General features: G+C 37.3%; 1 protein-coding gene across 1 annotated transcript in view; it reads left to right on the forward strand.

The window, feature by feature from the left end:
* The window catches only part of shmt2 (serine hydroxymethyltransferase 2 (mitochondrial)), a 37,849-nt gene extending 22,045 nt beyond the window's left edge, over positions 1-15,804 (forward strand). The window contains exons 4-12 of the mRNA XM_030134465.1: positions 956-1,156; positions 1,968-2,049; positions 3,323-3,445; positions 7,724-7,863; positions 9,522-9,684; positions 10,867-10,966; positions 12,032-12,187; positions 12,822-12,929; positions 14,111-15,804. Of these exons, the coding sequence (XP_029990325.1) occupies positions 956-1,156; positions 1,968-2,049; positions 3,323-3,445; positions 7,724-7,863; positions 9,522-9,684; positions 10,867-10,966; positions 12,032-12,187; positions 12,822-12,929; positions 14,111-14,238 (1,201 nt within the window). The 3' untranslated portion in view covers positions 14,239-15,804. The remainder of the gene's footprint in view (positions 1-955; positions 1,157-1,967; positions 2,050-3,322; positions 3,446-7,723; positions 7,864-9,521; positions 9,685-10,866; positions 10,967-12,031; positions 12,188-12,821; positions 12,930-14,110) is intronic.
* The last annotated feature ends 534 nt before the right edge of the window (positions 15,805-16,338 follow it).

The following is a 16,338-nucleotide window of genomic DNA, read 5'->3' on the forward strand; positions in this document are numbered from 1 at the left end:
CGCTGCAACCCAGTTTTACTTTTAAATAATCTCACAGATACTTGGAAAAAAAACAAGTGTGTATCTACATATGTGGAGCACAGAATCAATCCCTGCACTGAATGGACCAGAACACCATTTGTAAATTCCTAACTTCTACATGCTTTGCAGTGATGCACAGATCAGGTCAGGTTGAGGCGGGTCAAAAGAATGTCACTTTATTTGCGGGGCGGGTCAAATAATTCCACAAAAGCGGGACCCATGGGTTGAAAATAAACCTGACCCGCACATCACTAATGTGAGGATCCATGGGTTACTCACAGGTCCTGCAGGGACAAGAGTGGACAATGCCCTCTTAAACAAACGTCCTGCCCCCTCAAATGAAAGTTTCCGATTGTAGGGAAAAGGAAAATGAGATGCATAGCAGCGGGGGGACTTAGAGGAATTAGTAAAGCATCTTAAATTTTACTATCTACAGTCATATGGTTGTGTGTGGTACATACAGCATGGAATGTACCCCCCTCGTGTAATACCCCCCCACCCTGTTACTGCCTCCGTCGGTGACATGTGCCTCCTTCACATTCTTGATTGCCGCCTCATATATGGCTATCTGGAAATGGCCCCCAGGTCAGACTATGCAGTGCAACAGGAATTTGACCTGCGCTCCAAATCAGTCAATTTCAGACTGAGCGGCCAGTCACCAATCATGGTTGATCATGTGAAAATCAGCCAATTTCATGGCATGGCCGATTAATCGAGATGAAATGAGATGCTTTCAAATCTGAAATCAGGATACGATAGTCACATGTGCAAATGCAAAAACAGAACACTGCGCAAACCTGGTTATTACCGTGATACTCATGTCTCTACAAATGTACACACTGGTGTGACATAAATAAAAAAAATATGCAGTGAGAATGAATCAATCAAATATCAAGTTCTACTTCATTCTTTTTGTTTTTTTTTCTATCAACAGGTACTACGGCGGTGCAGAGATGGTTGATCAAATTGAACTGCTGTGTCAGAAGCGAGCCTTAGAAGCGTTTGACTTGGACCCAGCTCAATGGGGTGTCAACGTCCAGCCATACTCTGGCTCCCCAGCAAATTTTGCTGCCTACACTGCTATACTCAACCCCCATGACCGCATTATGGGCCTGGACCTGCCAGATGGAGGACAGTTAGTATTCACTCATGTTTTTTTTTTTTTTACTTGTAACGTGTTAAACACAGGGAATGAGTCAGAAAGACTGTGAGCAGGCTTGCTTATGAATATTTAACATTACATATTATTCATATTGATCAGAAAATCGAACTCTCTCTGATTGTGAGGATATTCATGGTCTTTGTGAAGGTACACATTACAAAAACAGTAATCGCTGAATCAGTGAACCATGGGACTAATAACACAATGTCACTGGTGTCTAAATGCCTTTACTCTACTTACACTCACTTTTTAAGCAGCCTTGGTTGCTTTTCCAGACACTATTGTCATTTGGAGGTAGGGGATGGGAATTGATAATTGGATTCAGTTAAGACGCATGTAGTCTCAAATTGTCCAATTTATCAGCATCAAATGTGTCTGAGCTCATCAGTTTCTTTTATCAGTCCCAATATGTTTTCTGACAGTTGCACAAAGCAGTGGTGTCAAACTCGTGCATCTATGCTCTCTAAATTAACCAGCAGTTAAACAGTGAACAGTCCGTTTATACACTGTGTTCAGACTCGGAGATAAACTGTTGCTTTGATGCTGAAAACCTGTGTTCAGGAATCAATAAGAGAATCTACAGAAGAATCGGGCCGATAAGCAGAATCGATAGCAGCTTTGCCATCAATGATGCCTGAGTACCTCTCATTCCTATTTGAGGGAGCTTTAGAATCTAAGATGTGAATTTTTCCTAATTTTCTCTAATAGAGGTTTTTTTTTTGAGTGTTTAGAGTATTTGTACTCCTGTTTTCCCCTGTTGACGTGTGACTGTTCGTCATTGCAGTCTGACCCATGGCTACATGTCCGATGTGAAGAGGATCTCAGCCACCTCGATCTATTTTGAGTCCATGCCCTACAAGCTTAACGTAAGTGGTGAGGCAGTCAAAAGGTTAGTTTGAGAGAATCAGAACCTCCAGTGGAAATGATTGGTACTGGGAACCGCAAAGCCAAGGTTATATAACCATTAAAGGTCCTTAAATACTGTCTTAAAGGTGAAAATGGTCATAGCGAGTATGAGAGTCTTTTTAATTTAGGTACTTGAAGAACAGAACAGTTGTCAACCAGCATGGGAATCTACTCACTCAACGGGTCACTCAACTGTGACAAGTAATTTTTTGAGTGAACATGTACATAGATGATCAGCACATAGTATTTCCTTTGTGCGGTCATATTTGTGTGGTAGTGTTGTAGCGGCTGATGGATGGCCGTGAATAGTGTGAGTGTCCAGGCCTGCTGATGTATGGTCAGGCAGGACCCCTCTGCGAGAGGGATAATGGGAAATCGACAGGCTGGCCAGCACCACTGGCTCTGTCTTCGCAATGAGCAGCTTGATGGAGTGAGGGGGCATCTATAGATGTGTTCTAGAGATGGGAGATTATCAGGTTGTCTAAATAAAGCTTTCCCTCCTCCTTTTCTCTCTTAACCTCGCTTTTTTTTTCGTGTGTGTGCGTGTGTTTTTGTCTCTCTTTCTGTCTCTGGTTTTGTTTTCTGTCCAGCCTTTTTCTCTTGCTTTCTCTTATTGTTTCTTTTTGCTCTGATGCTTGAAGGAGGGGGCTGGGATAGGTTCAGGCACTGGTCTAAACACACCGGTCATTTGGCGAGTCAAACCCGACTCCATTTTGTGTGTCTCTAATTTGCAGCTACGAACAATGGATTGAGTAACATGTCTGTTAAATTGCTTATTTAAATGAATGGAGCACAAAATGGTGTCCAAACCAACGTCTGAACTGTTCAGCTGCATTACACCAGTTCAGTAGATCCCTAAGAGGTTGAAATAGGATAAGTAGGGGTTCATTACTGCAATTGCTCCATCTTCTTTTTTAGTTCTGTGCGTTGAAATGTCTCCCTTAGATAAAATCCCTCCATTTTAAGGTGCCCAAAGTACTTCAAACGCAGCTGCTTCAGATAAGCTTCAAATGGAAAAAAGCCCTCTTCCGTGTTGATATGTTTGCTCTTGATCCTCGGATATCAGAGTATTTTTTTTCTGTTATTATTTTCATCCTTTAATGTTTCTTTTTCTCATTGACCCCCACTCTCTCTCACTCTGATTTTCTCATATTCCTCCTCCACTTCTTCTTTCTTTTCTTTTCTGCTTCATCTCTCTCTCCTCAATCTGTTTCCCTCTTCTCCTCTCTTCAGCCTGCAACAGGACTCATCGACTACGACCAGATGGAGATGACGGCCAGGCTGTTCAGGCCCAAGCTCATCATTGCTGGCACAAGCGCCTATGCCCGCCTCATTGACTACGCCCGCATCAAGAAGGTGCATCAAGCATAAACATACACACTGTGCTCTTACCCCATCTTTCTCTCTGTGTTTGTGACTGTTTCCTCCACCTGTTTATAGTTCACACCCCCTCTTGCATTAACGGAGTCAGGTCAGCTTTGTCTACTTATTTAAAACCTGGTCATCCTTCTCCGTTGCTGAACTGTCACACACATCTGTTTCCTCTACCATTAGACCCAGCCAACATCACCCTCATATAAACTGAATCCTAATTCAGGTTAGAGATGTAACATTTATGATTCACATCTGTGTGTCAGCGATGGTGTCTTGTTTTTTATGAACTTGGCATACTTTTGTTTTGTTTTGCAACAGTAAAATTTGATACATCATTAGCCTCATAGCATAATTGCGTAAGTCGTACAATATCTGGACAAAAGTATTGGGATTTGTTGAATTCTGGTGTTTTTTTTCTAACTGGTCTGGGCTTCAAAACAATAATTAATGTTATAATATAGTTTTACTAGTGTGTTGACCTGTGGGGATCCACAGGTTGTAGATGTGGTAGTTTTTATGCTGTTGTGTATTTGTGCATGCTGTTCCGCATTCGTCCAGCAGTTGCTGCCAAAGCATTCTCGCCATAGCAATGTGATTGTATGGCCATTGTATTCCAGAATTACTAATATCTCCCAAAATATTGGTCCTATCAACTTGACATTTTTGCCAGTCTCTCTCTTGACCAAAAATACATAAGTAAGCCAAACTGCAGCAGTCAGCTTTTTCCAGATTTTGTGTGAATCCTCGGACACACGCACACATGCACACAGAGGCCACTTGGCTTTTATAATATAGTTATTGTGATGAATATTATTGCATTGCATTGCTTGGTTTGGTTCAAATTGTTATATTTGGTTCCAAAATGCCTCAGAGAAGGTTTTTGCTTAATTTCTCTCAACATTATTATACTTTTTTTAAATCTATGACTATGATTTTAAATGTTCTACCTCTAAATTTCTAAGATATTTTTTGTGCTCTGACAAGGATAATTTTCTACCACAACTAACCATCTACTTTCTTCACATCTCGCTTAGGAAGAAAAATTCTCCCCTTAAACATTAACAGGAAATATTGATGTTTATAAACTATATGGACAAAAATATTGGTAAGATGTCCCGTTCATGCTGATTTGAGATATAATCATCAATATTAATAATCAATATGATATTTATCACTATATAAAAGTATATTATGACATTTGTCAATATTGTTTTGTATCCCAGACCCCTGTTAGAAAAGAAACACCTGAATTCAGTATGTCCCAATAGTTTTGTCTATTTGTGTATGAGTCATGTAATTATGCTATGAGGCTAACAATATTCATGTCATTATTGATAATTCATTATTTAGAAATGATCAGTATATTTTTTATTACTAGATAATGGATTCCTTCACTCTTGCATGTCTCATCTCTGCTGTCAGTGAAAAATCTTCACAGCCAAATGCTGCGTGGGTATCACCAGCATTCAGACACTACAGAGGCAGAGATGTGTTTAGAAAAGTGTAGCTGGAAAAGAAGGACTGGTTTAAGATGACATCCAGGTCTGGTTTTTATTTAGTCTTGTAGAGTTTTTTTGTTTTGCACTGCAGTTTTTTGTTGTTTTTTTTTATTAAGAGATAAAATAGGAGCTGATTAAAGGCATTCCTTACTGAGCTGCAGTTATAGAGAAACAAATATGTAAAACAGAGTTATCCTTCATTAATTTTTATATTTATTTAGTGTTTGGTTTTTGATTTAATTTTAGTTCTGAGTATCGTAATTTAAGTTTTTTTTTCTTTTCAGAGGAGTGGAGAACCTTGATTTATAGAAGCTGAAAAAGATAGGATGAACAAAAATGTGACATCAAATATGATTTATAAAATCATTGTTTATTAAACCACCTATATTGTACAAGCCATTTTATTCTTGTTCATCCTCAACCGTTAACATTATGGAGAAACAGAAAAACAGCTGAATGTACGTGCAATGCTTTCTAGTCTTCATTTAGTTTTTATTTGTTTTAGTTTTTTTATTATTATATTATCATTGTTCTTTCTGTTATTCTTATTATTACTTTTTAAATTGCTTGTTGGAAGTACAAATGGCCTTTTTAAGTTAATTTCTGATTTTCTATCTTCTAAAGAAGAACCAAAGAAATCACACCAAAGTGCATAGCAACACATTGTCTCTAGTATTGTATTTAATTAAACTGCATCACTGTTGAGCTGTAATTTTATAGCTGTGGTAGTAGTGCATAGCACATTTAAGTCCAGTTCAGGTGTTTTTCTACCTGCCATCTGTAAACACATAATGCACAGGAGTGTTGACAATGCAGTGGGATGTGTTTAGTGTCAGCCTTAGTGATGGAGATGCACATTCCTAATAGAGACTCATACCTGTTCTATCTGAGCACACACTCTGAAACATTACTAACACAAAATGATTTCAGGCCCTTTCACCTCTGCACACGTCCACACAGATGCTTTCTTCCTCTCTTGCCTACACAATCAAACTCAACGTGGACACGAGCACTCACTTGCGCTGACACACACTTACACGACAGCAACTTTTAACTGCACACTTCACTGCTCTCTTTGACAGTGCACAAGAGGCCCCTTTATCTGTTTTGTTATACCCACCCGCTGATTCACTTCATTCACTCCATGACTGCTTCCCTTTGTTGCAGAGCTCCACTTTAGCTGCTACCATCAGATGGACTGTCCCACCATTACAGAGCTGTGTTTTTATTAAGCACCGTAACTACTTTGCCACTAGGCCTGAAGTGGGGCCATATTTTCCCCTTGGCACGTCTCTGTGGAGCTGTTTTATGGCAGAATCTGCGAGTCCAGGCTCCCCTCCAGATTTTCAGCATTGTGTTACCCAGATTGGAGCATGTCTTTTTTTTTTCCCAGCCACTGCACATGACCCTCTTGTGTTCTTTACCCCCCTCCGCTAACCTCGTCATCTTCTCTGCCTTTTAATCAAACACGCACGTGCTGATCCAGTTTAGATACGAGTGGCAAGGAGATTGTCACGATAATGCATATTAATTGGAGCACTAAAAAGATTGTTTACCCCTCTGATCATTTGCCAGCAACTCATTTGCATGTTAGCAAGCTATTTATTGTTTGTGCCTTTTTCAATAAGTGCTGGCAAGAGACGGAAAGGATTTATTGAATCATGCTGTAATATTTTGGGCCTCAGAAGACTGTCAAACACTGTAATTACAACAGCTCCTTTTGAAATATCTGCGGTTTGAAAAGATAGGTGCTGCTAACAGATGGAGAGAGTTATCAAATCTTCACTTGTCTGAAATCTGCATGTATTAACACTAACAAATAGTGTCTCACATTTGCTGTGTCACATTTTACCACGTGCAAAAAGTCAAGAATTGGATTAAGGTAAATTATAGCATGTAGTTTGAAGCAAATGGAGTTGTTCCCTGAGGATTTCAATAATGCATATGCAAATCCCATGGTGTTCATTAAAATTTGGACTTGAACACTCATGACATATCATCATCTTAATGCACTCACTTTTGAGTGTAGGAGTAGTACACTAAATAGTTCCTGTTAAAGGATAAATGCAGCAAGTTGCCATCTTAGATACCATTAATCCATGTTCTTAAAACATCACCTGCTATCCATTGCCAAAAGAGAGAGAGAGAGATTGTACATACGGTTGTAGTATGTGCCTCCAATAGTATTCTAATGCAATATAGGTTTCAGGTTTTTCTGCATACACAGGGTACTAAAGCCCCTTGAGACCTCAGTGTGGATTTTGACATTAAACCATTGATTTAATACACTTACACATATGAGTCACTGTGTCTTTTTCTATTGTCATCTGTCCCCACAATCGTAGATGAATAGACACTGAAAAGAAGTATATGTATATAGTATGATCTGCATTTGTATACATAATGTAATGACGATATACTGCTCTATGTCCGTGTTTAATGTGACATGATGTATATGCGACTGATTAATATTGGCAATTGGTGACATATCCCATAATTTGCTGATATGGACTGTGGGTGTTTAAGGTGATTATCAGCTCTCTGAGGAAGAGCCTTATACTCAAATCATTACCAAGGCAAATAAAATCATTCATCGTTAGTTTCCATTTTTTGGATACAGTGTGACTGTGAACCAAGGAGGTTTTTCACCCTAACAGCTATATGTTCTTGGAATGCTAAATGTCAGTTAAACCAAATGTGTTTGACTTAATTTCTGGCCTTAAGGCTGAAGTGCTGATGTCTCTCCTCTCTTCTCTCTCAGCTGTGTACTGAGGTCAAGGCCTATCTATTAGCTGACATGGCCCATATCAGCGGTCTGGTGGCAGCTCAAGCCATTCCCTCTCCTTTTGACTACGCTGACCTGGTCACTTCTACGACACACAAGTCCCTCCGTGGAGCCAGGTAAGACAGAGATGGAACAGCCACAAAGGCTAGAAGATGGTATTTTAGAAATTAAGTTGTCATTACCATTCTGCAATCAGGAAGTTTATTAGGGGGAGCTGATGTACGATAGCCAATGTGTAATAGAAGCCAAAGAAGACACCACTTTTAGGTGTTAGAAAAAGTCTAAGAGGAAAATTAGAATTCATCCGTTTATTAAATTACATCTATTAATCACATTTTTGCTTCATGAAAAGTATTAAAAATGCCTTAATCACAAATGTGAGATTAATGCTTCCTCTGGAGACTTTCTTGCTCAACAAAAAAATCAGTCGTCGTGTATGTTTTTATATTTAGTGTGACTATCTTTCTGCCTTCACTGCCTGTCATTAGTGTTTTCTTTATTTATGTAGTTTTTAACAAATGATTTACAAACATCCTTGTAAGTGCTTCCTTTTTGGTATTGTGTATTGACATTGCTTATAGGAGTATGCATTAATAAAATAAACCACTTTCATTTTATGAGGAATTATGTATCAAAAACAGATTAAAACTGCAAATCATCCATAAGTGTTTAAAAGAAAGTGTTTATTACCATACCATACCATACCAACTTTATTTATAATGCACTTTAAGAACATTACAGGTGGCCAAAGTGCCATACACCAAACATAAAACAAGGGATTAAATAAGTAAATAAGTAAGTAAAACCAGTGATAACACAGGGTGCAAATTGGGCTAAGAACAACAAAATACACGCATCATAAAAACAAAGAAAAATTAAAATCAGATAAAAACAGCATAAAAAATTATATATAAAAAAAATGTTATTGTTCCTCTTATACTGTATATATATATATAAATAGATTTACCAGCAATTCTGTCCGAGATTATTGTCCATCCTATTTCTCGGACACTATTCACCCAAGTTTTTTCAAATTAGACACATGTTCTTTATCACTGTAGAGATACAATGCACAGTTTGATGGCTGCGTTTCAGTTTTTGGATTTTTTTAAATTATTATTATTATTATTATTATTTATTTATTTATTTATTTATTTTTTAACGAATATTTTATAATTTCAATTTAGAACATTTGTCCATCCTACTTCTCGAACACTATTCACCTGATTCTTTTCAAATTTCACACACGGTCTTTACATGTGCCTTTCTCTCAATTTTTGTATTTTTCACAACTTTGTGAAAAGCTTTTTAACAAGATTGAAAGTTAAGACTCAAATGTAATCCCTGGGTAGGCAGGGTATCAGTGAGCAGGAGGGGCAAAGTGTTGTGCAACAACACATATTTAAGCCAAATTGAGTAGTCTAATGTTATGCATAAAGACGAGTGTAAACTGGTAATAGAAATACTTTTTTGTTCGTTTTTTATTTGTTGCTCATCTTTATTATTTATTTTTCTCATAAAGGGAAATGTTTCAGTTGCGTAGGGCAGGACTGTATCTAATCCATACTTACTGAGGAATAACTTGTAAAATCACTAAAGAAGTGAAATCTTACAAAACAGACTTATAATATATTGTGATAGCAGATTGGATCTCGGATTTTTTTCCTGGATGTAATACTGGAGTACAAGTTAAAATCTTCTACTTGGTTTGACAGCTAAAGATTCAGGATTTTTTGTGAAGTTTTCTCCCTACATATACGACTGTTGTTTGCAGGGCTGGTCTCATCTTCTACCGTAAGGGTGTTCGCTCTGTGGACAAGAAGGGGAAGGAGATTCTCTATGACCTAGAGGACAGGGTCAACTTCTCCGTCTTCCCCTCCCTGCAGGGCGGACCTCATAACCACGCCATTGCCGGTGTGGCTGTTGCACTCAAGCAGGTCAGCAGAGCACACAATAACCCAATTTTCAATTCTGACACAATTTACATTATTTGTATTGATGCAGAACGTTATTACTTTGAACTGCTTCTGTATCCATCTCAACAATGAAACAGAATCTCACAGATGAGATTTATTAATGTATGGTAGATATCCTCTCCATAAATGTGTTTTAGTAAATGTGTTTAATGCACATTTTGAAATTTTGCCCCGGAAAATATTTATGGAAATGACATAATTGTAAAAAATAATTGAAAGAAAAAAGTCGTCCCCAGTTTCACAAAAGTTTTTTGCTTGCTTGAAGTCCTTTTTGTCTTTTTTGACAAAAGAGTGAATGAATATAAGCATCGTGGAAATACCTATTTTGAATGTAATTGTTCAGCTGTTTTTGCTGTGTCATCTTCAACTCTCTGATGAAGGGTGAAATCGTCTGGTACAACAGGTTATGTCTGACACCAAATCATTCCTCTCTCTTTCATGGAAAAAAAACACATTGAAAAAGATTGAAAAGAACTCAACAGAACAACAGAATGCTCTGCTCTTCTACTCGGTTTATTAGAACGTAGTAATGTAGCCCACACAACTCCGTTTATTAGAACGTAGTAATGGTTTTTTGTTTGGTATGGTTATGTATGGTTATTTGTTTCAAAACCGTATATGGAAACATGCATAATTTGCTTCTTTTATTTTATTTTCAAGTGTACATCAGATTTGGTTGACACTGCTACTATCTTGCTAACTACTCTATCTAAAGCTGTCATATGTAATGTTTCTGCATTAACATAACAAGACCTACGTTATATTTTTGTTGACTTGTGTACTTAAAACTGCATTAAATTTTTACAACAGTGTTCAAATTCAGAAAAATGTGCAGTGTGGTAGTCCAATTTATTTGGTTGCCTGCCAATGGTAACATAATATCCACCGTAGTAACATTAACTTTTAATGCTACTTGCAGGTCTTTTAATATCAAATCATGTAACTAAATGTAATGTGACGGAAGATGTCATTTCTGAATGGGTGACATTAGATTTTCATCTGCAGTGGTAGTGGAAACAGCTCCCACGTTCCCAGGCTCCTTCATGTGATGCCATATTTTATTGTCTTGCTTGACTCCTTCTAGCAGACATTACATGCTGTGCATTAAATACTAATGCTTCTTCATCTTTTCAACTGTTTCAGGCACAGTCTCCCATGTTCAAAGAATATATCGCCCAGGTGATAAAGAACTCAAAGGCTATGGCTGTTGCTCTTCTCAGCAAAGGCTACACCCTCGTTTCAGGTAATCTCACTTGTATTTAAGTATGTTATTTTTTTTTATAAGTATGCCCATGGGGACACTGGCTCAGCAAAGAGCAGAGAAACCTCAAGAACACACATCAATAACGAGGAATGTCCTGTCACAAAATGTAAATTACATTGTAGAAAAAAAACAAAATCACATTTAAATTCATGATGTGCAAATGGGCTAATGTCAGTGTAGTTGTACTGTCATTCAAGAAAATACAAACAGATCAAAGTGGTCACTTTCTGGTACTGAGGAAAGGCTTGAATCTTGTATTGGATGTAATACGCTGGCATCAGCTCTTTTTTGATGTATAGCCTTCAATTGATAGGTTTAAAAAACAGACTTGTTCAGTGCTTACACTGCATTGTGTGCATACAGGCTGTTTTTAAATCCCTTTGCATATGATTGTGTACATAACAGGATGGTGTTTATTGTCACAGTGAATTAAGGAGTGGTTGACTATATTAATGGTCAAAGGTTTTCCCACAGTAACTCTGTCTAGACTGTTTTTTAATTAATAATACTTATAATAAGGACAACATGTGCAATTTTTGAGAATAATTTAGATTGATTAAAAATAATTTAAAATCAATCACTGAAAAGAAGAGGATACAGAAGTTAGCAGTAGAAAAAGAAATGGTAGGAAAAAAAACATAATATAATCTATTGAGTTTCCATTGTCCGTCAGGTGTGATTGGCATTCAAAGCAAATCCAGAAGTCCAGTGATCTGCGATAAAACAGTTTTGTTTGCATTGTTTGGAGTTCATTAAAATAATCTGAGGGATAATTCATTTAGATGAAGAAGACATGACAGGTTGTGTAATGCGATCAAATGACTGAGAAAGCCAAAGATGTCAAGTGTAATGGAAAAGACAATACCCAACTTTATTACAAATTCAGTGCATTTTTCATATTGAAATTAAACAAATTGAACAATGTAACATTATGACGGTAAGGCTTAGAAGAATGGATCTGATCAAAAGTGCAGGTGGAATTTGTGTCTACAAATCTGTAGACTTCCCTACAGTGCAGGAGTTTTTAATGGCGCATTGTTTCAGGTGGGACCGACAACCACCTGGTCCTGGTGGACCTGAGGCCTAAGGGCATCGACGGGGCTCGTGCCGAACGAGTGCTGGAGCTTGTGTCAATCACTGCCAATAAGAACACCTGCCCTGGGGACAAGAGTGCCCTGACTCCTGGTGGCCTCAGGTTAGGTAAGAAATAACTTCACATTGTATTTAGCTTCATCCAGCCCTTGTCAAGTTTCGACCAGGAGTAAAAATATATTCAGATTATTAAAATGCTTGTATATTTAATTTAAAAATTCAAAAAACAAACAAAAAACAAACAGTAAATAACCTGTACAGAATAAATGTCTCTGACAGCTCTGACATATACAGTAGCTTATCACAAACTTTTTGCTTAACATTCCTTCACTCAACCCATTTCAAATGTAGTTCTGCTCATGGAAATTAGTCACCTACCAATGAAGCCACGAGCACAGATAATGATTAATTAAGTGTGTTTGGGTTTTTAATCATCTTCCAGGAAGTCCAAGAGCTCCACATCTACACAGCCACATTTCTAAATCTATCTTAAGGCTAGATATTTAATCTGCTGTACAATGCGCTGCACTTTGTATGTTCTCATTTCATGTAGTTCTTATCAGTCATGAGTCTATGTGTACATTCAACACATTATTCTTTGTAGATTATTAATATTTGAAGAAAATAGTTTTCCTTTCTACTACAGTTCTAGATGTTTGCTAACATGTAGATGGGAGTACATGCTGGTTATTTCTTTTTTTTTTTTTTTTTTAGACAAATCTTGTGTTTTTCTCTTTCCCAGGTGCTCCAGCTCTGACCTCTAGGCAGTTCAAAGAGGCTGATTTTGTGCAGGTCGTCGAGTTCATGGATGAGGGCTTCAAAATTGCTTTAGATGTCAAGAAAAAGACAGGTAACCAGCTGGTAGATGGATTAGAACATGGCCTAATTAACAGAAACCCTAAACATGTATGCATGAGACTTGCAGACACAAAATACCCTCTAGAGCAGTGAAAAACACTACAGAAGTACATGGACACCTTATTTACTTATTTTCCTGCTGTTTTTTCCACACTATGCATTTTCCAATTTACGGGAATTACCAATACCTGATTTTCCACTTTAGATAGGATTTTTTTGAACATATATGCACCACTTGGAATAGAGGTCTTATTCATAGGTTTCACCACAGGTTGTGAAACAGAGCCTCTGTTCATCCTCAAATGGGATTCATACCAAGATCCTCTCTGTTAAAGGAGCATTCTTCAATGAAAAGTCCACTTTCCTGATTGGATGGAGTAAAAACACCTACTTTGAAACATTATGATGGAGGATATTAGCAGGTTTTGGATATGAGCAAATATAAAAACATGACCTTTTCAAGGTGGTGTTTGAAGGAGTGAAAGAAGGGAAGCTGTGTTCACACAGTGGAACATCTGCCACCAGTGGAAAACCTTGAAAATTAAATTTTTTTTGATCAGAGTATGCCTGGTTGCATGTAAACAAGAATTATAGTGGAAGATTGGTATTCATTAGCCATGTAAACAACATATGAGGAACTTTGTTGTTGTCAGAATATGGCAAAAACTAATATTTTGTGCGTATTAACATAGTCACGGTCATCACTAAGGTCTGATCAGGTAAAAATGTGCTGGGAAGAGCTAAAATAAGAAACATGCATGAGAAATGGTGCAAAAGTAAACACGGCCTGTACGCTTTGTTTCAAAAGGTAGACAAACACTGTTGTTGGGTTTTTTGTATTTGTATTTTTTTGTAAGTTCACAAAAAGTATCATTATATCCATGTTTTCTTCATTCTAACAGTTATTCATACAACTGCCAGCGGTCACTAAATGATCAGAACCTATGAAAGCGTGGGTTGTTTTATGCCCCTTTACTTTTCCACCCTACATTTATTTCCTTTGGGGTTGGATTCAGTTTGATACATGTGGTTGGAAAATTTATCAGAAGCCATTTCAGAAGAGACAGAACAAAAATCCAGCAGGTCAAGCAGAGAAAGAAAATGGGGAAAAAAAATTAAACACTTCTTTTTTCTTATCTCTGAGTTTGCTTTTGCTTCTGTTGTCTTCTGCAGGAAAGCTGCAGGACTTCAAGAACTTCCTGCTTCAAGACCCAGAGACGGTTGCTCGCATCGCCGAATTGCGCCAGCGCGTTGAAGCTTTTGCCAGGCCCTTTCCCATGCCAGGTTTCCACGACCATTAAAACCAGCCAGCTTAGAGCGAGAGCGGGGTACAACACAGCCAGGTGCCAGAGAGCTGGCAAACAAAAAGAGAGGTATCATGGTAGTCAGATTCCTGTTAAATGGTAGGATGCTTCCTTCATCCAAAAACCAAATTTGTAAACACTTTACAGTTGTCCATCAATCTATTCTTGTAAAATTATGTTGAGGTAAACAGATGGTACAAATGACAGGTATTTTGTAGAGCTGAACGTATTTTCTGACATGTGTAAAGATCTCATTTAAATGTCTTCAGAGCATTTTTTTTAATCTGGATGTGTGGGAGGAAAATAAAACGATTATGTCAAATCCTCTGACAACTCAAGACAGCGACCAATAATTGTTAATATTGTAAACTGTGACTTGATTAGTGTAAAATTAATTTGAATAGCGTACACTGAAGAGTCTTAATGCTGCAAAACATCTTAACTAATGTCACTAATGCAGTTGATTTTCCCTCATGGAGATGTGTGCATGTTAGTCAAGTGCTCTTCTCTCATTCAATGAAAGCAGGTACAGGAGAAGTTATCATGTGGTGGGTGATTCTGTCAAGTAATTGCAAAGTGTTCTTTTATGTTTTATTATTGGGAAATTTTGTTTTGAAGTTCAATCGATTCAACATTTTCCCAAAACAAAACTTTTGCTTTTTTCAAAGTCCTATCTTTGAACTGCAAAGGCTAAAGGAATAGAAGAGGACAGAACAATTTTTATTATATTACAATAAAGCATCACTACATTTTTAAGAAAATATTAAAAAAAACATTAAAAATCTATATTTTGAGAGAGTGCAGCACTGCAATTAAGCATTTCCACTTGACTGAAAGTCTTAAAGAGGATGTTGTATACTTTTTGGCTAGTGTCGTGTTTTTTTGTTGCTTCATCCAGCATCAGCAATGTCAGATTTTATTTGCCATACATTGTATGACATGTAAATTACTAGGTTCTGTAATGGATAGAAGTGTCATCCCAGATTGTTTAATTCTCAAACGCTTCTTAAATGTGTTTACAAAGAGTCTGTACTTTGTAGTTTGTAAAAAGAATTAACTGTGTGTGTAACTGCCAATTCATATAGCTAAAGGGTAAAAATACAAACACTGCTTTGTCCTGGCAGCATAATGTTTCAGTTTTGCCTGCATTTCCTGTTTTACGCACTGGTGTTCAATAATGGACACCAGGAAGCCACCTGATTTGATATAACATGCTTCAGACTAGTTTATTTTCTATCTTGTTCACAGACTGAACCTGTTGTCATTATCACTGCATCAGTGAGGAAGAAAGTTTTCTGTTTGTGAAAATGGTCTTACAGCACAGTGGGGGGAAAAGGGTGAGAGAAATGATGTGGTGCTTTCTTACTTTGCACAAAACGCCACATCTAAAGTGAACCAAATCATATGACTTTTCCATATCACAGGGTTTTGACAGCCACAGAACTTCACCATTGAGTATTTTCCTACAGTATGAGCTCTGCAGTAACTGCACATCAACTTTCTTTCATAAAACAGTTTCTTAATTTTATTAACTAAGTTCTAATAAAAATGCAATTAAAATACTTTGTGTTGTCTTATTTATGTACATGTTTCTACACACATTATCCTACACAAGTTAATAAAATGGTGTGTGCAAGGAGGCCATTCTGTCAATGAAATTTCAACTGTTACAGATATTTAAAAAGGTGGGTGGGAGCATAGATATGTTAGAGAACATAAGAGTGAAATAAAACTTAAATGTTGCATAGGATAAGAATATGCAGTGGAGTTAACATGATTTAGATAAAATTGTGACTTTAGTAATAAGATCAAACAAACCCATTATAGAGTCAGTTTGTTTTTTAAGTCTATTATTTTAGATTTTGATCAACTTCTTTAGAAGCTGGCCCCCCCGTTATACACTGCCACACCAAAAGATCAGTTCCACAGGAATCACTCAGCTGTTTGTTAAAAAAAAAACAAAAGACCACAAAATGAAAACATTCCATTAGAATTCTGCTGTTGCCAGGTTTACTGCACTGAGTATAGAAAGAATGGACGGTTAATAACCGTCTCTTGTCACAAGAGAGGAAAGCAAATATCTGAGGTCTGCTAAGA

This window comes from Sphaeramia orbicularis, chromosome 5 (genome assembly GCF_902148855.1).
Source record: "Sphaeramia orbicularis chromosome 5, fSphaOr1.1, whole genome shotgun sequence".
NCBI classification, from domain to species: domain Eukaryota; kingdom Metazoa; phylum Chordata; class Actinopteri; order Kurtiformes; family Apogonidae; genus Sphaeramia; species Sphaeramia orbicularis.